General features: G+C 44.4%; 1 protein-coding gene across 1 annotated transcript; it reads left to right on the top strand.

The window, feature by feature from the left end:
- Positions 1–1,875: 1,875 nt before the first annotated feature.
- On the top strand, positions 1,876–16,502 carry LOC123142696 (uncharacterized). The gene is made up of 5 exons (XM_044561488.1): positions 1,876–2,064; positions 2,322–2,431; positions 2,531–2,707; positions 14,690–16,078; positions 16,195–16,502. The coding sequence occupies exons 1-5, from the start codon at positions 1,876–1,878 to the stop codon at positions 16,316–16,318; spliced, it is 1,989 nt and encodes a 662-aa protein (XP_044417423.1). The 3' UTR covers positions 16,319–16,502.
- The last annotated feature ends 8,476 nt before the right edge of the window (positions 16,503–24,978 follow it).

Here is a 24,978-nt window from a genome sequence, read left to right as displayed (position 1 = left end):
TCTTCGTAGAATATGTAGGAGCCAATATGAGCATCCAGGTTCCTCTATGGGTCATTGACCGGAGATGTGTCTCGGTCATGTCTACATAGTTCTCGAACCCGTAGGGTCCGCACGCTTAATGTTCGATGACGATTTGTATTATGAGTTTCGTGTTTTGATGAACCGAAGTTTGTTCGGAGTCCCGGATGAGATGACAGACATGACGAGGAGTCTCGAAATGGTCGAGAGGTAAAGATTCATATATTGGAAGGTTGTATTCGGACATCGGATTGGTTCCGAGTGATTCGGACATTTATTCGGAGTACCGGAAGGTTTTCGGAACCCCCCGGGGGAAGATTGGGCCTACATGGGACATAGGGAAGAGGGGAGGCAGCCCACAAGGGGCAGCCGCGCCCCCTCCCTATAGGGAGTCCTAATTGGACTAGGGAGGGGGCACGCCCCCCTTTCCTTCTCCCTCTCTCTCCCTTCCCTTTTCCCTCTCCCGTGGAAGGAAGGAGGGGGGGGGGGCGAATCCTACTTGGACTCCTCCAAGTAGGACTTCCCCCTGTGAGAGGGTCGGCCTCCTCCTCCTCCCCCCTTTATATACGTGGGAGGGGGGCACCCCAAAGGCAGACCAAGTCTTCTCTTAGCCGTGTGCGGTGCCCCCCTCCACAGTTACACACCTCGGTCATATCGTCATAGTGCTTAGGTGAAGCTCTGCGCCGGTAACTTCATCAACACCGTCGCCACACCGTCTTGCTGACGGAACTCTCCCTCGGCCTCAGCTGGATCAAGAGTTCGAGGGATGTCACCGAGCTGAACGTGTGCTGATCGCTGAGGTGCCGTATGTTCGGTACTTGGATCGGTTAAATCGCGAAGACGTTCGACTACATCAACCGCGTTACTAAACGCTTCCGCTTTCGGTCTACGAGGGTACGTGGACACACTCTCCCCGCTCGTTGCTATGCATCTCCTAGATAGATCTTGCGTGATCGTAGGCAATTTTTTTGAAATACTGCGTTCCCCAACATCTTTAAGGCCCAGAAGACGTGGCCGAAGAAGACCGAAGACATCGGCATCGACAGCGAGAATCCGGCCACTCCGGTAAGTGTATGATTCCCGAACATACCTTTGGTCCATAAATCCTTAGGCATAACGGGTTCTCCGTCCCTCTCACAGGGCTGGATAGCGAAGGCGGACCGGATCAAGTGTCCGGCGCCGCTGCCTGAAGATCCGGCCACACCCCAGCTCACGAAGATGCTGGTTCCGGCGCCCTATCAGGCGCCGGAGAAGAAGGCCAAGAAGAAGAGCAAGGAGGCTAAGGGCGGCCTCCGCTGTAAGGGTACTTCGGACACAGTGTCCAGAGAGACCGAAGTCCCCTCCTCCCACGGGGGAGATGAAGACGAAGAGGAGGAGGAGGAGGAGGAAAGTGATTCTCCCCTCAAGGGGAGGAGAAAGAAAAGGGCAGCCTCCACAGACCCGGAGGAGGGGGTGTCCAAGAGGGGGAAGATAACCCTCTCGGGTGGTTCGGATTCGGGTGCCGAACACATCCCCAAGAGGTGCCCCAGGGCAAAGCCCCTGGCCACATCGTAAGTATCAAAGGATACTTTAAAAATATCCGGTCTTTTATGTTTTCTATATAACATATTATGTTGTGTGTATTTTAGTCCTGCTCGCGACCTCCCCAATCCATCGATATCTGAGGGGAGCTCTCTGGCACCGGAGATGGTGGAGAGAGAGACGCCTCCGCCAGCCTCTCCGCCCATCATCACGGATGACACCAAGGTGTTGTCCCGACGGACCTCTCCAGGCCGCAGAGAGGTGGGCAAGGCGACCGAAACGGCGCCCGATGGTAATACCTCGGCTGCCAAAGACATGGGGGGGGGTGCGACCCCCATGGCGACCGATGGCAGGGGACTTGACCAGTCCGGCCCCCAGCCGGACATCCTTCCGGAGACCCATGCGGCTCCGGAAGCGGGCGAGCAGCCCCCTTTGAAGGAGGGGGGAGCATCAGCTCCGGCGGTGACTTTCACTAATCCGGAGGCGCCGAATGCTCTGGTGGAAGCACTACAACATGCTGCCATTGTGGAGGAGCACCGCACCCTGATGGGTTCGGTGGTCGAGAAGGTTCAGTCCGCCAAGAGCGGGCTGAACGAAGCCTTCACCAGCCTACTAACATGCTTCGAGGTATGCGACATAATACTCTTAGACGCTTTTCATATGAAGGAAATATACCTGTATCTAGGTAGTAGCCCCTGAGACTCTGTTCGGTTTTGAAAAAGGCCGAACAGAGGATCAAGTAGTATTCGGTAGAGGTGACGTACTTATCTATTTTATAATAGGCTTCCCTATTGGCGGCAACCGCCCAGGCCGGTGAAGTTTCCAACCTCAATCAAAGACTGAAGCTGGCTGATGATGAGATCGACCGCGTTAACAAGCGGTTCAATGAGGCGTATGTGCGCATTTGGAAAAGAGTTTGATCATATATATTAAAGGGATATCCAAAGTCAGAGGGTAACGCATGTACTGCTCTGATTATGGGTGCATGTAGCGCGGCCGAGGTCGAGTCCCTCAAGAGAGCCCTTGCCCAAGCCAAGGAGAAGGTGAAGGCAAGCAAGGCGGCCGCTGACAAAGCGGCTGCGGATTTAAAGGGCGAACAGGTCGTCCGCCGCCAGCATGAGGAGAGGGTGACCGAGGTAGAGCAAGAGATGAAGGACGCCTACGGCAGGTGCGAGGCCTTGGAGGAGAAGAGTACGGCCTAGGCGGCCGATCTCGCCAAGGCCCTCCAAGAGGCCAAAGAGGCGCGCACCGAATCCCGGAGCGCTCGGGAAGAGATCCGGCAGGTCGAACAGATAGCGGCTGGTAAGCCCTTTCTCTTGCAGAGTCTATTTGGAGGTCAAAGATATGCCTTGCTCACTCGACTTTGGAGTTCTCTAGATGCCTTCGCGGATCTTCCGAGGAGTGATGCCGACGCCGCACAGTTCTTCCGAGCACAGGAGGGGAACTCAACGGAGAAGCTCTCCATGAAAGCACCAATGTCGGTGTCAAAACCGGCCGATCTCGGGTAGGGGGTCCCGAACTGTGCGTTTGAGGATCGAAGGTAACATGAGACAAAGGGGACACGATGTTTACCCAGGTTCGGGCCCTCTTAATGGAGTTAAACCCTACTTCCTGCTTGATTAACTTTGATGAGCATATGGGTTACAAGAGTTGATGTACCTCGAGATCGTAATGGCTAAACCCTAGATGTCTAGCCTATATGAATTCTGATAGCCTCTACGGACTAAACCCTTCGTTTTATATAGACACCGGAGGGGCCTAGGGTTGTACAGAGTCGGCCTGCAGAAGAAGGAAATTACATATCCGGACGCCAATCTTGTCATCCACGCATAGGAGAGTCCCATCCGCACACGGGGGAAGGCCTTCTACCTTGTATCTTCACGACCCATGAGTTCGGCCCATATCACATAGCCCGGATACCCGAGGACCCCCTAATCCAGGACTCCCTCAGCTGCCAAGGTAGGAGAACCACCTTTCACTATAATTGTTAATGAGGGCAAGATTAATCCGGCGAGTACCCTGAGAGTGAGGATTTATGTGGATGTAAATACACCGCTTGTCAGGTTTGTGTCGATAACACTCAGAGAGCGGAAGAAATACCATGTCTTCTATGACAAGTTGTCGGATTTCTGCTACTTCTGTGGCTTAATGAGACACAAAATGGAGGAATGCGGGGATGGAATTCATGACCCACATACATGCGAGTGGGGAGAGTGTCTCTTATGGAATTCTGAACAACCGGTGTTTGCTACATGAGGAAGAGGGAGTATGGAGGGTCAGGGAAGAGGAGGTAGAACCGGAGGGAGGGGTGCAAGAGGTGGAAGACAGGGGACAGGAGGTCATGAAGGAAGTACAAGGAGGGTGCTACTGAGCAAGAGTTTTCCAATATGGACCATACTCCTCAGGACCCAACCTCAACCGAAAATCCAAATGCACGCAAGAGGCTCATTCTAGCAGATGAATCGGTCAATATACAAGGACAAACCTTACCAAATATGTCTGGGAAGGTGGCTGGGACAGTGCTCTTATTGGAGAATGGAGGGGGAGATTCAACCCAAGAGGCGTCTAGTACCCCTGGGAAAGCTCCAATAGTGAAGAGGAGAAGGTATGATGGTGTAGCGGAGCCAGGAGATATGGATGCAACCAGTTAGGCGGCCTCCTCCGAGGAGGACCGCCGAGCCCAATGAGGACCCTCTGTTGGAACTGCCGCGGGATTGGCGATCGTGTGGCAGTTCGAGAGCTTCGCGATCTAGTGGAGGCTTGTGCATCGATGTTGCTTTGCATTGTGGAGACACAGCTCACGAAGTATCGGGTGGAAGTTTTGGCTGGTAGTCTAGGTTTTTCTGGCTGCTTGGAGTAGATAGTAGTGGTAGGAGTGGAGGCTTGTGTTTGTTTTGGAAGAATAATGTGGATCTTGAAAAAAACTTATTACCAACTAGATCATGATTGGCGCGCGTTGCTGCGCCTGTCTATTTTCCAAATATATTGATAGTAATTTTTACAAATATATAGAAATGGAAGAAATAAATTCCTATTTTTAGTGAAAGAACTTCTGAACCATCATGTAGGCGAACCAAATATTTATCACTTTTGGTAACTGTCATCTTCTACAATTTGCATGTCATGTTGGCCATGCTCTTTCTTTTAGATGATATTGGCCATTCTCTTGGTTTCATGTCTACCAAGATTTTTGTAGCATCTCATAAATTGGATCATAAATGTACAACTCAACATTTATAACTACCAATGTGCCAAAAGGTGGTCATAGAAGGAAAATGAAGCCAAATGGCATTCTATGATACTGACTACTGTACCAATCTTGACAAAACTTCTCGGCAAGATACGGTAAAATGACATCCTTACAAAGTCATGTTTCCCGCAGTTGCATACATGTAAAGGACATAAGCAATACCATTAGAGGATGGAGTATTTGATACTACTAAGTAGCAGATGCATTAGTCAATGGGCCTGTCGAAAGCTTCCCAGCGATCTCAGTGCTGAAATCCTGTATATTTGTATAGAAAATAAAAACAGTAATAATACATATATTAAACCAAAATGCAACAATGACCTTTCTGTTCTGATCAATACCAAAAAATATATATGAAATTTTAGTATAAATAACAATAGTCAAAGACACTTCAAAAATATTACTTCCTCCATTCACAAATATAAGATGTTTTAGATATTTCAATATGGACTACATACTGTGACGCCCCCGATTCAATCGTACACTAATCATGCACGCAAACGTGTACGATCAAGATCAGGGACTCACGGGAAGATATCATAACACAACTCCAAAAACATAAATAAGTCATACAAGCATCATAATACAAGCCAGGGGCCTCGAGGGCTCGAATACAATTGCTCGATCATAGACGAGTCAGCGGAAGCAACAATATCTGAGTACACACATAAGTTAAACAAGTATGCCTTAAGAAGGCTAGCACAAACTGGGATACAGATCGAAAGAGGCGCAGGCCTCCTGCCTGGGATCCTCCTAAACTACTCCTGGTCGTCGTCAGCGGCCTCCACGTAGTAGTAGGCACCTCCGGTGTAGTAGGAGTCGTCGTCGACGGTGGCGTCTGGCTCCTGGGCTCCAGCATCTGGTTGCGACAACCAGGTAGAAAGGAAGGGGGGAAAAGAGGGAGAAAAGCAACCGTGAGTACTCATGCAAAGTACTCGCAAGCAAGGAGCTACACTACATATGCATGGGTATATGTGTAAAGGGCCATATCGGTGGACTGAACTGCAGAATGCCAGAATAAGAGGGGGATAGCTAATCCTGTCGAAGACTACGCTTCAGGCCACCTCCATCTTGCAGCATGTAGAAGAGAGTAGAGGGTAAGTTCACCAAGTAGCATCGTATAGCATAATCCTACCCGGCGATCCCCTCCTCGTCGCCCTGTTAGAGAGCGATCACCGGGTTATATCTGGCACTTGGAAGGGTGTGTTTTATTAAGTATCCAGTTCTAGTTGTCATAAGGTCAAGGTACAACTCCGGGTCATCCTTTTATCGAGGGACACGGCTATTCGAATAGATAAACTTCCCTGCAGGGGTGCACCACATAACCCAACACGCTCGATCCCATTTGGCCGGACACACTTTCCTGGGTCATGCCCGGCCTCGGAAGATCAACATGTCGCAGCCCCACCTAGGCACAACAGAGAGGTCAGCACGCCGGTCTAAATCCTATGGCGCAGGGGTCTGGGCCCATCGCTCATTGCACACCTGCACGTTGCGAGGGCGGCCGGAAGCAGACCTAGCCTAGCAGGCGTTCCAGTCCAATCCGGCGCGTGCCGCTCAGTCGCTGACGTCACGAAGGCTTCGGCTGGTACCACGACGACGAGTGCCCATAACTGTTCCCGCGTAGTTGGTTAGTGCGTATAGGCTAGTGGCCAGACTCAGATCAAATACTAAGATCTCGTTAAGCGTGTTAATTGAAGTATCCGCGAACGCGGACTAGGGCCAGGACCACCTCTCTCCTAGGTGGTCTCAACCTGCCCTGTCGCTCCGCCACAAATAACAGTCGGGGGCCGTCGGGAACCCAGGCCCACCTCTACCGGGATGGAGCCACCTGCCCCTTCAGCCCCCATCTCCGAACAATATCATAAGTAATGTAACAGTATCAAGTATATAGCATATGCCCGTGATCACCTCCCGAAGTGATCACGGCCCAGTAGTATAGCATGGCAGACGGACAAGAGTGTAGGGCCACTGATGGAACACTAGCATCCTGTACTAAGCATTAGGATTACAGGTAAGGGTAACAACTGTAGCAACAATGACAGGCTATGCAGCGGAATAGGATAAACCAAAGCAGTAACATGCTACACTACTCTAATGCAAGCAGTAGAGAGAAGGAATAGGCGATATCTGGTGATCAAGGGGGGGGGGCTTGCCTGGTTGCTCTGGCAAGGAGGGTCAACACCGTAGTCGAATTGGGGGTCGCCGGCAGTCTCGGGGTCTACGAAAAGAAGTAACGGAGGGGGAACACAATAAATAACAAAGCAATCAAAGCATCACAAAGCGTAACGTGGCAATACGCGGTGCTAGGTGTGCCCTAACGCGGTAGGAGGTGATACCGACGAAGGGGGGAAACATCCGGGAAAGTATCCCCGGTGTTTCGCGTTTTCGGACAAATGAACCGGAGGGGGAAAGTTGCGTGTTCACTGTGCTAGAGATGTGTGGCGGACGAAGGGCTACATATTCGGATTCGTCTCGTCGTTCTGAGCAACTTTCATGTATAAAGTATTTTCATCCGAGTTACGGATTATTTAATATTAATTTTTAAAGTTTTTAATTCATTTTTAGGAATTATTTTAATTCGATTTAAATAGTAAAATGCTATGTGTACACAGCAGAGGCCAGCCACAGCCTATGACATGTGGGGCCAGGGGACCCAGTTGAGCCAGTCAACTATTGGCTGGTCAACCGTGTAGTACATGTGGGACACGCATGTCATTCTCTCTAGTAATTTCAACACTGATTTAATATTTATACCTAGTAGTGGACCATCTGTCACTGTCTAATCGATTTTAGTTATTTAGTTAATTTAACAGATGGACCCACATGTGATACTTTGTAATTATGTTAACTTAATTAAATGGAATAATTGCCTAGGGGTCCTACCCGTCAGTGCCTCATGGGCTCATCAACAGAGCCATTTAGTCCCTAATAGACAGGGACGGGACAACCGGCCGGGGTTAGCCGTCAGCGACCTTCCCGAGCGGCGGAGACTCGCCGGAGGTCCACGGGAGCGGCGGACGAGGGCAACAGAAGATACCCTGTAGTCGCGCGCATCTAGGGAGCTTCGCAGCAGGCGTTGGAGTTGCCGGAATCGTCAGGAACGACAAGTCCCGCGGTGGTGGAACCATGGCTTGCTCCGAGGTGGTGCACGGGCGCGACACGGGCGTGTGTGGGCACGGCTGGTGGCGGTGAGCGCGAGCACCCAACGAGTTCTGTGGTGTGGCGAAATTCGGCAACTGAGAAACGGAAAGGGGGAACAGGGGATCGAGGGGGGCCTCACATCGAGCGGTAGGGGAGGTCCGCGAGCTCGGGGGAGGTCGTGGCGGGTCGGAGAGGTGGCCGACGAGGCGCAGGCGCCGGTGATGAAGCGGTCGGGCAGGGGCGACCAACATCGGCGGGTGCGCAGAGGAGCAGTAGCGAGTTGCGGGCGAGCGCCCACGTGCGCCGGCAGGCGCTGGCCACGGCCTGGTGCGGCCATGGGAGGCACGGGGCACGGGCGGCGCCAGCGACAGGGGGCGTGCGGCAGGGGCGGGGCCGGCGGTCGTGCAGGTCGAAGGAGGAGGCGGCGATGCGAGGGGGTCGGAGGTGAGTAGCTCGCCAACCAGAAGAGCGGGAGAGCGGCAGAGGTGGTCGGAGCACGGCAAGGAGGGCGCGTGTGAGCAGGATCGGGCGCGGGGTCTCTTGCTCCTCTCTGCTCTCTTCCTGGCGGCGTGAGGAGGGACGATGGGATCGAAGGGGTGGAGTGGGGATCGCGAGGTGAGGGGCTAGGGTTAGATAGGGAGGCGGCTGGGCTGGGCCTAGTAGGCCGGCCGGTGGCCTAAGGTCCAGGGGGATGGGGGGTTTTCCCTTTTCACTCTCTCCCTCTCTTTATTATCTCTGTTTTGTATTTCTCTGCTGTTTTTCATTTAGTTTTGCTAGCAAACGATTTTTGTTTAACACGAAATCCTACTCATCATTTCTAGTCAACACCACAAGGTGGCACAAAAAGTTTGAGGTCAAATGGAGCCGTTCAAATATTTGTTTAGTATCTAAAAGCATTTAAGTAATTGTTTTACCGTTGTTTTATCTACTATTGTGTATTTAAATATTTTATTTAATTATGAGTTCTTCGCCATAACTGCTTACGATTTATTTGACACCTCCCGAACATTTTTGTTTTAACATTTGAAAACCTTTGTTGTTTGCCTTTAAATCTGAATTTGAATTCGAATCGTTTGAACTAACATGAGATTAGTAACAGTAATCGTGGTGACGTGGCATCATTAACAGTGGTTCACTGTAGTTTAATTATCCGGGCGTCACACATACAGACTCAAATGAGTGAACAAACACTCTAAACATGTCTATATATATCCGATTCAAAAAAAAGGTAGACCATCTTATACTCCCTCCGTTCCAAAATATAAGTCTTTTTAAAGATTCCACTATGGACTACATATGGATATATATAGACATACTTTAGAGTGTAGATTCACTCATTTTGCTCTGTATGTAGTCCGTGATGGAATCTCTAAAAAGATTTATATTTAGGAACGGAGGAAGTATTTGTCAACGGAGGGAGTACTTAGTGAGCTGTGTGGCTGCACTTGGTCGCAGCAGCCCCAGTCTCCCATCGAATCTGATGAACGGGAAGATGAACATATGTGAGGACTAAACTGGACTAAACTAAAGATGCAACACAAAGGCTAATATTAAGATAATTTTGTACACATCCAGATAAGATGCAACAATGCCCTATGCTCATGAAAGGTCACTGTAATATGTTTCGAAGAAGAAAAGCATATGAAGTAGCGGAAATCCAACTCGGTGCCCAGGCTCATCTGCTCCCACTCAGAAAAAAATAAAATTAAATACTAGAAAAATTCAAAAAAATCCAACTTTTTTGGGTGGTAGATAATTTGATGCGTGAGGTCCGCTCTGAATTTCAACCTATTTGGACATCTAAGCAGCTCTCGGCAAAAAAGACAAATCGGGTCAGAACAGTACATGAACAGTAAACATTTTTACAGACCCCGATTTTATCTTTTTTGCCGAGAGCTGCTCAGATGTGCAAATGAGTTGAAATTTGGAGCGGACCTCACGCATCAAATTATCTACCACCCAAATCTTTTTGGAATTTTTTGAAATTTTCTAGCATTTGTTTTGATTTTTTTTTCTGAGAGGGGGTGCAGATGAGCCCGGGAGCAGAAACTGGTAGCAGAAATCCAACTCGGTGCCATTTGGCAAGAATCCCAAGAAAATGTAAGACATCTTTATTCTAAAAATGTAATGTAAGGAAAAGATAATTCTAGAAATGAAAGGATAATACAAATTGAACAACTATTCATCCAAATACCTTAAGAACGAAGAGAATGTTTATTGCAAATACAAATGTAAGAAGAAAAAAGAGATTCCTAAAATGTTTTTATTCCAAATTACAATGTTAATAGTTTGGCAAATCATTATCGTACGACAAAGTTAGAGATTTTTCCTATTTGTACATAGTTATTATACAGACCTAATCTTCAGATTGCAAATGCTAGCACAGTTTTATTTTCCAACTATATAACATAATCAATTACGCGATATGGAGTTAGTGGACATATTTTCCAGCCATAGCCTCTCTGAACTAACCATTTCAATCAAAAATAATGATTACCTTACATCGTATCAAAGCCAACACAAATGTGTTTCACCGGAAGAATTTTTTTCCTGCTATCAGTGATTAAACAGATCATATTGTAGATTCCACCATATGTACAACATACGAAGTTGAATTATGAAAGAAGAAGGCCATGCATTGGTAGTACTTAAGTCAAAATTAATTTCAATCCTTTGTATTCAGGAATCCTCATCTCCGATTAAATACATTGCCATGTCATCTTTTTCATTGATTCGTAAGTTTTTTCATTTTCGTTGTTACCTAGACCCTAGCCCCAAATCCACAAGCTAAATCACATGAGCGAAACCAGGTGGAATCCAACAAACGCAATCCGGACTAAGATCCAACAGTAAACGGAAAAATGACAAGATGAAGCAAGCAAGAAGAGTTTTCGCACCAGTAGGCTAGCAGAAGCAAAGCAACATACCTCATGCTCAATTATGTGGCTCTCCTTTTGGCTACACGATGAATGCGATGTGACATTGACTGATGGTCACGATTGGGACGTACAGGTGTTTTCGATCTCTGATCACCAGTTCCAATGAATGTGAGGATGTCTTTGAACATGACTCACTTCAAGGAATCAAAATAGCAACATCAAATCAGAAATTAAGAATTAAGAAAGAACAGAAAAACTAATCTTCACCCTTTGCGTCCCTAGAAAAGTCTCGCTCAGGTATAGTCTTGGCGCGGCTGAATTCTTGCCTTGCGGACCTGACACTGCCTTTCGCGCTGTTATAGCTCCCACGAAAACGTAGAATCGAGCAGGGGGTGGATGGGGGGCTAGGGTTCTTCTACAGCGAACAAAAGAGAGTTGGGGGTGCGGGGATGGGGCTTACATGTGGCAGTGGCGACATGACCCAGAGTCGCCGGCTCCGCCGCCGGCGCGATTAGGGCTACCAAGGACCTGCGAGAGAGAGGGGAAAGGGTTGAGGCGAGCGAGCTATCGTGGGAGAAAGAGAGATGGGGCGTCGTACATGTGGCAGTGGCAACATCACCCGCCGCCGGACAGATAGGGTGCACCGTCGCCATGAGAGCCATGACTGATCGATCCATCTGCTCCTCTTTCTCTCGCAGCAACCGTCCGCATCGGCCTCTCACCTCCTGCGCAGCGCCGAATCCCCTTCTTTCTCTCGCGGGCGCAACGTCGGATCCCATTCTCCTTTCTCTCGCTGACGCAGCAACCGAGCAGTTTCTACATTTTGTTTTAGGGTATAGTACATGCCCAGTAGGCCCAATTGAACGCAAGAGGCCCAAAAAAGCCACCGAAGCAGCGGCCCGAAAAACTAGCCCAGCCTGATGCGCGAGTTAGCCTGCACACGAGATTTAGGTGGGACTAACAACGAATCCGACGGCCAAAAACGACTAAAAGTTGCGATCCAACGAATAGAAATGCTGATGGCCTGAGAGGGCTAGGAGGGTGCTTAGTTGTAATGCATCTCAATATCACATTGACTCGATAGTTGAAGAATAGGGCGAAGACCTGTTCCTTAATGTGGATCTTGAACATTTTTTCTGGTCGTTTTGAAGAATATTTTTTTTCTGTTTTAAGTTTTTTTCCCTTTGAAAGACAATTCAGGATTTAAAATAGTTGCCGATTTACGAAAATAACGTTTCTGAATTCAAAAAATGTGCATGGTTTGAAAAAATGTTTGTGAACTGATAAATACTCACGGTTTCAAAAAATGTTCATCTACTAAAAAAATATTCACAATATCAAGCAATGTACATGGATTTCCAAAAAAATTGTCCATCAATTTTTATTATTTTTCACAATAATAAAGATGTTCACAAATTTTGAAAACAGTTCCCAAATTTTAAAAACTGTTCACAAAACTAAAACAATGTTCACGTCATCAAAAAGTATTCATGAACTAAAAAAATATTCTTCAAAAACCAAAAATGTTCCTGAATTTTCTAAATTGTTCCCAATTTAGAAAATGTCCACCGGTTCAAAAAAACTGTTCACGTGTTCCAAAAAATGTACACAAGTTCAAAAATATCCATGAATTTGAACAAAAATCAGGGTTTGAAAAAATGATAACGTATTTACTAATATTCTTTATTTGAAAAAAATGTTTGGAATTTCAAAAAATGTTCACAAATTTTAAAAACATTACATGGATTTAAAAAATGTACATGAATTTCCAAATATTGTTCATCAAATTTTTTATTTTTCACAATATTCAATTTTATTTCAGGAATTTGACAACTGTTCCCAAATTTCAAACAATGGTCATGGATTCAAAAGGTATTCATCAGCTGAAAAAATGTTCTTCAAAACCAGAAAATGTTTCCCAATTCCTAAAATTGTTCCCAAATTCTTTTAAATGTTCTCCGGTTCAAAAAATTGTTCATGTGTTCGAAAAATATTAACAATTTCAAAAAATGTCCGTGAATTAAAAAATGTTCAAAATTGTTAAAATATGTTCACCTTTTTAACAAATGTTCATGATTTCAAAAAATGTTAATGTATTTGCAGATTGTTAATGATTTGAAAACTGTCTACGATTTCAAAATATGTTCACAAATTGAAAATACGTTTACAAATTTAAAATGAAAAAGGAAGAAACATGTGCCCCAAACACTAGCGACATCCTATGTCTCGGTTTTTGAGAAATAGAAGGATGTCTCGCTACAGGCAGCCGTCCAACTGGGACGGCCCAACCCGGTCAAGTCTATAACACGTTTTTCAATTTCAGTCTTTTTTACAATTTTGCATTTTATTTGTTTACATTTTCATGTATTTCGAACTTTTCAGAACATATCAACTATAAAATTAAATTTACATACAAAAGTTTAAAATATGTGGATTGCGCATTAGAAAAATGCAAAACGGATATAGGAAATATTTCTAATATATACGAAAATTGTATAAAGTGTATTAAAAATCATGTATTTAAAAAATGTAGCAAATATATTTAAAATGGTTCTTTTGTATAAAAAATGTATAATGTATACAGAAAAATTACTATGAGCATAAAAAAATAGAAATAAAAAAAATTTGTTTAAAAAAAGGTTAATCACATATTTCAAAATTGTTAAGTGTGCCTATAAAATATGGTCTCGATGTATAGAAAAACATACAATGTCTATCTAAAAAGGTAGACGTAAAAAATAATATATTTTCGAAAATGATCATGTATTTGGAAAATATTAAATGTGTATTAAAAATGTTCCTAATGTATAATGTGTATGCAAAAAACTAGACATAAAAATATATTTTTATATAATTTTAATCATGTATTTTTAAAATGTGAAAAGTTTATAAAAAATATGTATTATGTTTATGGAAAAAGGTAGACATAAAATATATAAGGTTTCAAAAATGTTATTTCTATTACTTGTATTTTTGTGTTGTCTGTACTATCATTATGTTTGATGAATAGGTCGATGTTTTCCCGAAAAGAAAAACCTAACTACTGTGTCATAGGTAAAATAAAAAAAATAGATAAAATTTAAATGAAACACTAAAACTGCGACGTCAGATTTTATGGCATGACAAATATGATGTTTTTCTTGGCAATTTATGTTGGCGCAATGATGGCAAATTTAGTTTGCAAGAACAATAGTTTTCTGACCAAACAAATATATCTAAGACAGATTTGCCATGTTGGCCAACAAAACCTGCCATCCCGAAGAACATTTGCTATAAAAATCGTTCGTTTTGCAATGGTTAAAAAATTGACGTTTGATTTGTAGTGGAGTTCAATTTGAAAGTATCTGAATAATCAAACATGTTGTCGAGGTTACCGCCCCAGAATTAGCTGAAGCACCGGCGCTGCGGCGTGCGGTGGCTCTCACACGTGAGGAAGGATTTTCAAGGGCCGTTTTCCAGTCAGACTGTTTGTCAATTATTCCGAGAACCAATTGCTTCGACGGCTGATCGCGCGTCGGTGGGGCTCATCACTGCTGATATCAAGGAGTTGGCTTCGTTCTTTTCGTCTGTTCGCTTTAGTCATGTAAATCGTTTGTTGATGTCGCGGCACATATCCTAGCTAGATCTTGTGAGTCCTCTAGTTACTCTATTTTTCATGTAATAATCCCGGATTGTATCCGGGAGGCACTCTCTTCTGATTATACTTGATCAATAAAGCGGGATATTATTCCTAAAAAAAAACGCTTGTTGCCTTTTAAATCTTTTTGAATTGCACACAAACACCTTTTAAAGTTCATTATACTCGGGATATTTCCCTCCCTTCCGATTCCGAGCGCGTCTCTGGATCTTTGTATTGTAGACGGGAAAGGTCTTAAAGGCGAAACGCAAGAGTCGCCGAATCGAGCCAAATTCACGGGAGAGACGGGCGGGTGCTCCGCGGCGGCGTGCTCCCATCTCCTCGCCCGACGCCGGCGGCCTGGTCAGGTACCCATCTCATTTTTCCTCCCGGAGGCACACCGTCTAAATGTTCCGCCTTGGCCCCGCTCGCCGCGTGCAAGCACAGTGCGCCGGCGCCGGCGCCGGCGCGGCAAATCGGTGGCTGGGTGTCCCTGCCCACCGACATAGTGGGCCTCATCACCTGCCGGCTCCTGGCCGGCGACGGCGATGTGGTCGATTACATCTGCTTCCGCGCCGTCTGCTTCGGCTGGCGCACCTGCACGCCCGCTCCCCGCGACCCCAATCTGCGGGATCCGCGCCTCCGCCCGCGCGGCTGGGTCGCGCTCTGTGACGGGGACGCCGTCCGCCCGGACGACGCCTGCGAGATCGTCTTCTTCCACACGCGCACCGCCAGGCGCCTCCGCGTCCCCTTGCCGGAGCTCCGGCGGCACAGAATCATCGGCTTCACCGACGGCCTCGTCATCCTCATGCACAAGACCACCACCGCGGTCCGCGTGCTGCACCCGTTCACGCGCGACGTGGTCGACTTCCAGCCCCTCGCTACTCTGTACCACCAGGCGGTCAGGCACAAGGGGTCCCTGCTTGACATGAACGCCGCGGTGTGCAGCAGCGCGGCGTCCTCCGCAGACTCCATTGCCGTGGTGGTCTGGTTCCCCTACACGGACGTGGTGCTTGCTGCCGACCCGGGCTCAGATTGGGAGGTCCTCCACAGAGGATTCTATGTTTGGTGCGCCTTGCCCTTCCAAGGAAGGCTCTATGCCACCCTGTGTTGTTCGAGTGAGATTGTGCAGCTATACCCTCCGAGACGAAACGGACCGCAAGAGAACTCTCTGGTGGTGATTGCTCGCGCTCCACATTCTGCTGACCGCGAAGTCTGTAATTTTTACCTCGTGGAGTCTGGAGGAAGGATGCTGCTCGCCGTCCGGCAGCCAGCTCCTTATGCAAATGGGGCAGAATGGAATGCGATGGACTGGTCGCGACAATTGGTCTGCAGGCTCTATGTAGTGGATCTGAACGGCGGCCAACGCCGTAAGCTCATCCAGGTGAAGAACATAGGTGACACCGCGCTGTTTCTCAGCCGCGACCGATGCCTGTCAGTCTCAGCCAGGGACCTCCCTTCCTTGAGCAGCAACTCCATTTACCTCAGTCTACCATCGGACCCCATTGTGGTGCATTCGCTGGGCACTGGTTTGTCCGAGCGATTGGCAGACTCCTGCCAGATACACGACAGGACAGAGAGGATCCGCCCCTCTGTGCGTCCCTTCACCATTGTTGATCATCTTATCACGTACTGCAATCCTCGCGTGTGGTATGTTTTCCTTCCAATAGTTACCTTGCCTCCCCCGCACAGTTGCACCCGATCAGTATCTACTGCATTGAATATATGATTAATTCTAGTGTCATTCTCTTCCTGAACGTATGTAGGAGTAAAGGGCTAATGTTCCACGAGTACCACTATATACCTCAATCTTTCGAGGAATTGATCAAGAAAATAAGGGCACAAGAGAAGGAACTTCGGATTCCACGCATCGCTGTGCATTCGCGCTGAAGGAACAAACGCCATGTTTCACATTACTCACTCAATAACAAAGGTGCAAATAATGCCACTAGACACTAGGCACGGCTTCTTACAACCGTCTTAGTTGACGTTTTTGAGTCACGCGGCTTCTAACCTCACATCCTGTTTGTTGATCTGATTTTAATCATTTTATCGTGTATTTTTTTTACGAAAAGTTGCATATTTGACTGATGCACTTTCCAATTTGTAGAATCCTGTTTAGAATTGAGATTGAGAGAGGAACGAGAGACAAACACCAAGATGTAAAAGTAAACTCTTGTTCTCATTGATGATGGGATTACACATATATATAGCCCCTGAAGGGGTGCGACCGAAGGGATGTGAGGCAACCGCCTCGGTTAGAAAAGCAGGGATTAATAGGATTAATTAAATCCTAACACTCCCCCTAATCCATGCTTGTTAGTGTAAGTATCATCATCTTGAGAAGCTCCTCCAAAAACCCTGTGGGAAAAATATGAGGAGATAGGTGTTTCATATGTTGCTAAAACTCCTTCAAACCCAGTGGGAAAAATAAGGAGAAAATGATGCAACATATAATGGTTATTGTCTTTTTTAACTTAATACGAGAAAACCCATAGAGTTTAGAGGACAATAAATATGTCGTATATACTTTCCTAAAAACCCGGTGGGGAAAACAGAAAGTATGACATATGATCTCATGTTGATATTACCTCATTAAAAACCTTCATGAAGGGAAAAAGAGTATAATATGATGCATTGAACAGGAACAATTCAGGAAGATACTCCCCCTGATTCTTGCAAAAATTCGAAGCCGTCACATACCGAAACATAGAAGTTGGTAGAGACCGCTGAACAAACCAGTCGCATGATTTGACTTGCAAGATATGCAATATAGTGATATTGCTTATTATGTAACCTGTTTGCATCCGAGCAACACAAGAAACATTATCGTTGAGATAATGGTTGGTGAATGTAGCCATGAGGTCTGATTTGAAGACTCTTCATGAGAGGGCTAACACACCTAGTAGGAACACTAAACTTGTCTACGATCTGATAGTGGGGATCTGATCGATGTATCCAATGATATTGGTGTTCAGATTTCTCCGAAACTGAAAAACCAGGACAAGATGTTTCATGCCTTGGAGATATCGAAAGATATTCTTGAGTACCAACCAATTGTGTTTGGTGGATCCAATGGCATTATGGAACGTTGAGTCCCAATATCTCATTTCCATCATCTCTCGGTCTAATAGATCTTTCTCTACGTCTAAAGAATGAACTACCATGAGAGTTATGGATATATAAGATTTGTCCACAATGAAATTCTCCAATATATTTTGGATATAGACAACATAGTATACCATAATGTATGAATGAAGGTGCTCAAGTTGTAGTAACGAGCGGTATTTTGGTTTACCCAAATCCTTCATTTTGAAGTCCGTCACTTAGATGATTACATGTGTCGTCATTGCAGACACACAACACATGGATAATCATCATTGTAGGAGTAATCCTTGTGTACAAGGATCTTACTACGTCGGTTGTACCATATGTACCGACAACAATAAGCCGTATGGTGGCTTACCGATTTTACACAATGTATGTTGCATTTTGTATTTCGATTCAGAATTGAGATTCCATCGGAAATCAATCATATATGTCTGAATCTAGTGATCCACATGGACATGTGATCACTACGTCTATCAACCGCAGAGATAGATGATTTTGAACTGCCAATGATATAAGTTATCGGAATGAGATTCCACCTCTGGAGAATAGTTGGGTATCTGCGTGAACCCTTGTGCTACAATACTTGCTCTTTGTTTCACCACCTCGTTGTTCTCAATTCTGTTTCCAGAAGAAAACTAGTGTATGTATTGCTTATGAATACCTTCCCATTATTGAGCAAGATCATTTCTACCTAGATTATACCCTTTGCTTGAGTTCAGTCCGAGTGTTGATCACACTTTGCCATGGCCATGGTCTTTGGATCTGAATCATTTGTAAGGTTTTGCAATCTAGTTGAGAAATGTATGTCGACAATTGTAGACTTCCGGTTATATGATTCTCCAGAATCTATATATCAATATATAGTTGATGAAAATATCGTTACCCGTAGTGACTTCTCGCGATTTCCCAATGCGACTGAGTCGGGTATTCCGATGTCCCGGTCATTGTGTGCACTATGACCTGGGTTGGTGGAGGTTTCCCGTCCACTGGGTGTATACTACCCATTAGGTGTCTGCCAACGTGAAGTTGACTTGCATTTACTGATTCACAGGCCTTGATATCCTTGCTTGTGAGAAGCTGAATCCTGATGTACTTCTGCCATACATCTCCCCTGTTGCTTTGAACGAGGAGTGGAGTGGATTTTGCTGGTACCTCCACTCTTTCAGGCGTACTTTTGCAGGATTGTAGGATTGTGTGACACCTTTATAGTCAGTAAATGAATCCGGCAGATTATTTGTAATGTGTTGCAAATCTTCTGAACGCATGGTTCAGATCTTTGAGTACGTGGATTTGAGGCAGAAATGTGTTGAAAATTCCACTAATTTCCTGGCATTTTTATGGTACTTGAAATCTCCCCCTAATGCCTGGAAATGTTCCTCATTGAATCAACATACTGGCTTTGAATAACTCCCCATGTGAGGGGCTTGAGGTATTGACGGAAATACAGTTATTCCTCACATAGATCCCAACTATATGTTGAGGGGCCAATGATGTATGCCGGGTGGTGATATCGGTATGCAACCGAATTACCGCAGATAGGAAATGCTTGGTAGATTCTCACGTATCAAAGACAGAGGGGAATAATATTATGCAGTTTGGTCATGAGCGTGTAAAACTACATGACTCCAATGTAAAGTTGGTAAGTTGCAATTCCAAAATAAAGATAATGCAATGAGCTTAACACTTTGGTATGATTCTACCAAACCATTTTGAGTCTAGACATTAGGAAAAATTGCTAAACTTTAATCCAAAGGCCATAGAGAATGCCTTCAAGGAGAATTCTGCAATGTTATCCATTCGATTTTCTTGAAATCGATGTCAGGATAATGAGCCAATGGTTTCGTGTGAATAAAGCACACACTTAAGACCATCATGTAGATATGTCTTTTAGAACCATGAAATACCTGAATAGTCTACTCAATGGCTAGAAAGAGCCACTTACCTCGACTTGATGCATTCAAGGAGTCTGAGTGGTTCATCGTAGAATTTAAGGTGTGCAAGCCTTAAAATTAGCTTCCCCGTGTCACTTGTAGTGCACATAAAATCCAAATGTTATTAGAATTTAGCTTCACAATAATCATAAACTATTAGAATTGCTGATAGTTTCTGTTCAACCCAATGTCTCGGTGACCAAGGCGAGTATGCCAATTTTGTGATGTACAAGACACTCTGGAAAACTATCTTGTACACAACATGTGCTACGGGTTGTGTCGTATGTGTAGTACAATCCAGATGATATACATAGAATGTGCTTGCCATATCCGTCGCGTATGGTAAAGAAAAGTTATTTCTCTTTGTTGTCATTATAAGTTTCGCTATGAAAACTATTTTGACGGATACCTCCATAGTTTAATAGGGTACGAGTTAAACCTGGGAAGCAATAAAGCATCCCGACGTTACTCGAGTACCCACAGGGATTGTAAATATGACTCGAGTTGAGCCAACAAATACCTCATCGCGTCTAGCGATTTAAATATCTCCTTTCTCTCAATGAGAATGGAAACATTGGACTTCCCTGAGTATAAAGTTTGTGGTGCATATGTCCACAAAGCACATATCATTTTTCATCGGATTGACTCCCGTAGAAATCTATATATAGATATGAAGATTCTCAATATGAAAATCACAGTCAGATATATAAAATACATACAAATGTATTTGTATCAAAGTGCTGATACAGTATATTGTGATATACAATATATGATGACACAATAATCATGTTCTTATTAGAACATAATAAATGGACATAAATAAATAGATTACTAAGAAGACTAAGGGACTAAATGCATAGTCTCCAAACATGTCGGTTAATACATATTCAACCATCATGCTCTCCATGCTCATAGGGTTTCGTGACAACTTGATGGTGTCCGGTTGAGGGTTTGAAGTGAGTTTCAAACCATTTCCCTTGAGGTCCTTGGCGTGTCTTGGATTGCACGACCGCCGCGCCGGGCCGTCCTTCGCCGCATCCAGCACCATAGGCGGCACGCTTTGGATGGCCGCGCCGTTGCCGAGAGCAGACGAGGCTACGCTGTCGTCGGAAGTTGTGCAACCGGAAGGACGGGTCACGCGAAGGCGACGCCCGTGGCCGCGATGCGGGCGCTGCCGCCTGTCTAGAGGGGAGGCCTCGTTGTGAGAGTCCACCTCGATCCAGACGGGCTAAGGCGACGCCGCCGGCTACGGGATAGCCGTGGCTGCAACAGCGTGCAGGCCACGTGTCGTGCGTCGAGCCGGAGCATGGGAGGGCGCTGCCCGCCATGGCTGGGGCGAGGGCGCGAGGCGCAACACCGTGGTGGTGGGCACTGCACCGCTGCCGCTGATGCGGCACGTCGCCGGGAGGAGGAGGGATGGGGTTGAGGCCGTAGGAGGCCGCTGTGGCCGTCATACCTTGCTGCCATGGACGATAGCCACGGACGCATTGTTCGTTCTCTTCTTGGTAACTGCTTCCGTGAAATCGATCGGCAGTTGCCGATCTGATCTCCATGGCTTCTGTGCCGACGAGCACCATCGAGAGGCATCTCCTCTGTTCCTTTGTAGGCCGAATCACTCGATTGAATTTGCGCCACGCGCCGGAGGGTGTAGCCGGCCGCTGGTTTCCGCGTTGTCGTCTGTTAGGCCAGCGCCGTGGAGGAATCGTGCCGGCCGCTTGGGAATCGGCTATGGCTGATGCCGCCGTTTGCGGTTTGCCACGCCCGGGGGCGTCGCCGCTACAGCCATCACGGCCGCTCATGGTCCGCCACGCCCGAGAGCGCTGTCGTCGATGATGCAACTGCTGCGCTGATCATGCTCCTGAGATCTCCTTGTTCCAAATTGATGCATAGCGAATCAACAATACAGTGCATTAGTAATGTTTGTTTAATCAAACTAGGAACAAGACAAAAGGGAGCGCAGCATGCACTGATCCATCAAGATCATCGGCTCGTGTAGATGGATCGATTCCGTCCTTGAAAACTTCAACGTTTTTGGCCGATCGCTTGTTGCCGGAGAGCAAGTGACTGATAACGTGTTTAGAATTGAGATCGAGAGAGGAACAAGAGACAAACACCAAGATGTAAAAGTAAATTCTTGTTCTCATTGATGATGAGATTACACATATATATATATAGCCTATGAAGGGGTGCGACCGAAGGGATGTGAGCCAACCGCCTCGGTTAGAAAAGCAAAGATTAATAGGATTAATTAAATCCTAACAAATCCTACCAAGCATAAGAGCAGCGGTTAAATTACCAGCAATGTGATCTTATTTTAACATAACACCCACACATATGAGTGAACCGTTATCTGTTTTGTGGGCATCAATTGTATATCTCTACTAGTAAGCATTCACATGCAATGCACGTATCATAATCTATAATGAAAACATATATTTTGAATTTTATTTCTCTTTTAGCGAGTTTTTTACTGAGCCACTTAAATGTGACTCGCACACGTAAGGCACAATCCACACACATGCCTTCACATAAAATTTCATGATTACATAAATGTATTATACTAGTTACAAAAATATTTAAAAAATAACTAAGCAACATTATCTACTTTGATGTTGATTCCTTCTTGAAATTCCATGACTGGGATATTGTTTACATCTTCATTTCCTTCATACATCAAAATATGTACCAAAAATAGTGTACTCAGTTCAAGACCGTTCTACATATGCATTATACAACATTGTTATAAAAGAAAATCATGTGCGACGTGTATACAAATGAGCATGGTGTAAATACTCACCTTGGGTATTGGAAAATGTAGCGCTGCATCGTACCGTGAGTGCATGAAATTAAATCAAATAACCCGATAGAGAACTGCTTCTATGAAATGTTAAATTGTGCGTTGAATGAATCAATTAAGATTGTAATGCATTGACAACATTCATACCAGTGTGAGTTTGTCAGAACTACAGGAACTTTGCACCCCTGTTTAGAGATCTTGTCCTTCAATGCAGGATTTGTAGTGCAAGATTTAGATTGTTGACCATAGTTCTAAGTATATTATGACCCAAAACATGTATTGGAAGCGGGTCCAAAATGGAGAAACTTTTGATTTTGATTCAAGACGAGCATTAGGAATAGCTAAAGAATATCCCAAGGCAATAAAATATGCATACATTTAGAAATATATTAATCATTAAGACAAAATAAAGCACTCTTAGTAACGAAGAATTAAAATATTAATATATTACATTCTGATATATGGTACGCATTATTATCAAGTCAGCTATCAACCGTGGCAACCTAGCAACATCCATATTTTCATGATGACTTTGTCTCGTGCATAGTGGGACACCTAAAATAATAGTACTATAGCATTAGTACTACAAGACAAAATGTAATATGTTAGTAACCTACACAAAAGTTTAGATCAGTGTATTGAACGGGGATGTCTTTAACAAGCTGGATGCCATGGCACTGTAGTTATCCATATTAAAGCAATCAACATCCATATATTCATTATAATATATTCCATATTTGTCTCAAATTTAAATTAGTAGGATAAGGATTAGAGCTTTTCACCCATTCACTCTTGTGAAATTGGAATCTGTTAATTATAGTGACACAAGAGTAATTTATTAGGATACAAATTAAAATGAAAAAATTGGCTTCAGTAAAGGGACATCATCAACCATATTGATACGCAAGCAAAGTTCATCTATTAAGTCGGTTTCTTATATCATCATCATCCAATTTCGAGTCCACTAAAATGACAGACAATATAAGAAACCCTAAGAACCTCAAAACATGGAACGCATCATTAGAAGTTGAGCGCAGCTCGCAATCATTCTTCTTTCCCCGTCCACCAATCCTACAAACGATGACTTATTAGTTGAACTTTGTTTGTGCATCAGTATGGTGATGATATCTCTTTACTGGAGTAAGACACATTTTCAGTTAGTTTTGTGTTCAAATAAATCACTCTTGTACAATTATAATTGTCAGAATTTCGATTTCACATGTGCGAATCGGTGAAAACTCTAATCCTTATTTTATTAGTTTAAATTTGAGACAAATAAGGAACATATTAAAGAGGGGTTAATTTAATAAATGCTACTCGAATTCTGGCGATTCCGAGAAACACCACTACAATTTCCAAACTTTGAAAAATGTCATTTTCAGTGGCATCTTTCAAAGTCTGCAGTAATGTTTTTAAAGCTTGCAAAATTTGCAGTGGCATTTTTCAAAGTTTGGAAATTGTAGTGGTGTGTTATTACATCGATATTTATTGCATTATGGGCTGTTATTACACATTATGTCACAATACTTATGCCCTTTCTCTCTTATTTTACAAGGTTTACATGAAGAGGCACTAGTGAAAAAGGGGCTTTTGGCCCGGTTGGTAAGGCCCTTTAGTCCCGGTTTTTGAACCGGGACTAAAGGGTCGTTACTAATGCCTCTCCCCTTTAGTCCCGGTTCTTACACGAACCGGGACTAAAGGCCGCGGCCACGTGGAGCTCCACCTTTAGTCCCGGTTGGTAACACCAACCGGGACTAAAGGAAATTTTATGATTTTTTTTGATTTTTTTTAATTTTTTTGAATTTTTTTTTGAATTTCAAATTTCTGAATTATTTTAACCTCTAATCTCTAATCATCACCCCTCATCACTGCTCAATTTATCCTCTAATCTCTAATCACCCCTCATCATTTCAAATCATCTAACTTCCCGAACGGTCACCCATCCTCCCACTCCCCCAGCCTGAGCACGCTTAACTTCCGGGTTCTATTCTCCCTCGTTTCCAAGTCTGCACTTGTTGTTTTCCTGACAATAGTAAGATGTCAATCCTATTAACCCTCATGAATTTTGCTTGAGCATGAAGTGACACATTTCACTGTTTGAGTTTGAAACTATTGTTTTAAAAAACAATAATTATTTAGTAACACTAATATTTCTTGAATAATTAGTTTGACCATTGTTTGACCACAGTTTGACCAAAGTTTGACCATAGTTTGACCAGATTTGACCAAAATTCAAAATAACTGAAATAATTATTTAGTAACACTAATATTCTAGAATAATTAGTTTGACCACATTTTTTCCAAAAAAAATTGAAACTATTTTTTTTCTGTTACTAGTGGCGCACCTAGCAAATGGTGCGCCACTAGTAAGTTTGAATTTTTTTCGATTTTTTCCACTCTAGATCTTAAAAGCCCCGTAACTTTTTCTGTTAGGTTTTTGAGGATTTTGAAAATGTTTAACGGGGTTCCCCCCGTTAAATTCGGATGTAACTTTTTGAGTAGATGATTTTTCATATAAAAAACTTTTTCATCCGAGTTCGTATGCAAAAGTTATGCTCATTTTACAAATTCCAGAGAGATTTTGCAAATAAAGTCGAAATTCATATTTGTAAATTTTCCCAACAACTAGACCACATATCACATGGGAAACTTATTTTATTTTATTTTTTTGACATTTCCATCATTTTCTTTTGTTTTTTCTAAAACTGAAA

The sequence above is a fragment of the Triticum aestivum genome, chromosome 6D (genome assembly GCF_018294505.1).
Source record: "Triticum aestivum cultivar Chinese Spring chromosome 6D, IWGSC CS RefSeq v2.1, whole genome shotgun sequence".
NCBI lineage: Eukaryota > Viridiplantae > Streptophyta > Magnoliopsida > Poales > Poaceae > Triticum > Triticum aestivum.
This window is presented reverse-complemented; position numbering and strand designations above follow the sequence as displayed.

Bases quoted from the DNA above. Each gene is read 5' to 3' on its own strand.
- LOC123142696 (XM_044561488.1), top strand. From the start codon at position 1,876: ATGGCGACCGATGGCAGGGGACTTGACCAGTCCGGCCCCCAGCCGGAC. The intron at 2,065-2,321 runs GTGGAGGAGCAC...ATTTTATAATAG, and splicing joins CACTACAACATGCTGCCATT to GCTTCCCTATTGGCGGCAAC. The intron at 2,432-2,530 runs GTATGTGCGCAT...GGGTGCATGTAG, and splicing joins AACAAGCGGTTCAATGAGGC to CGCGGCCGAGGTCGAGTCCC.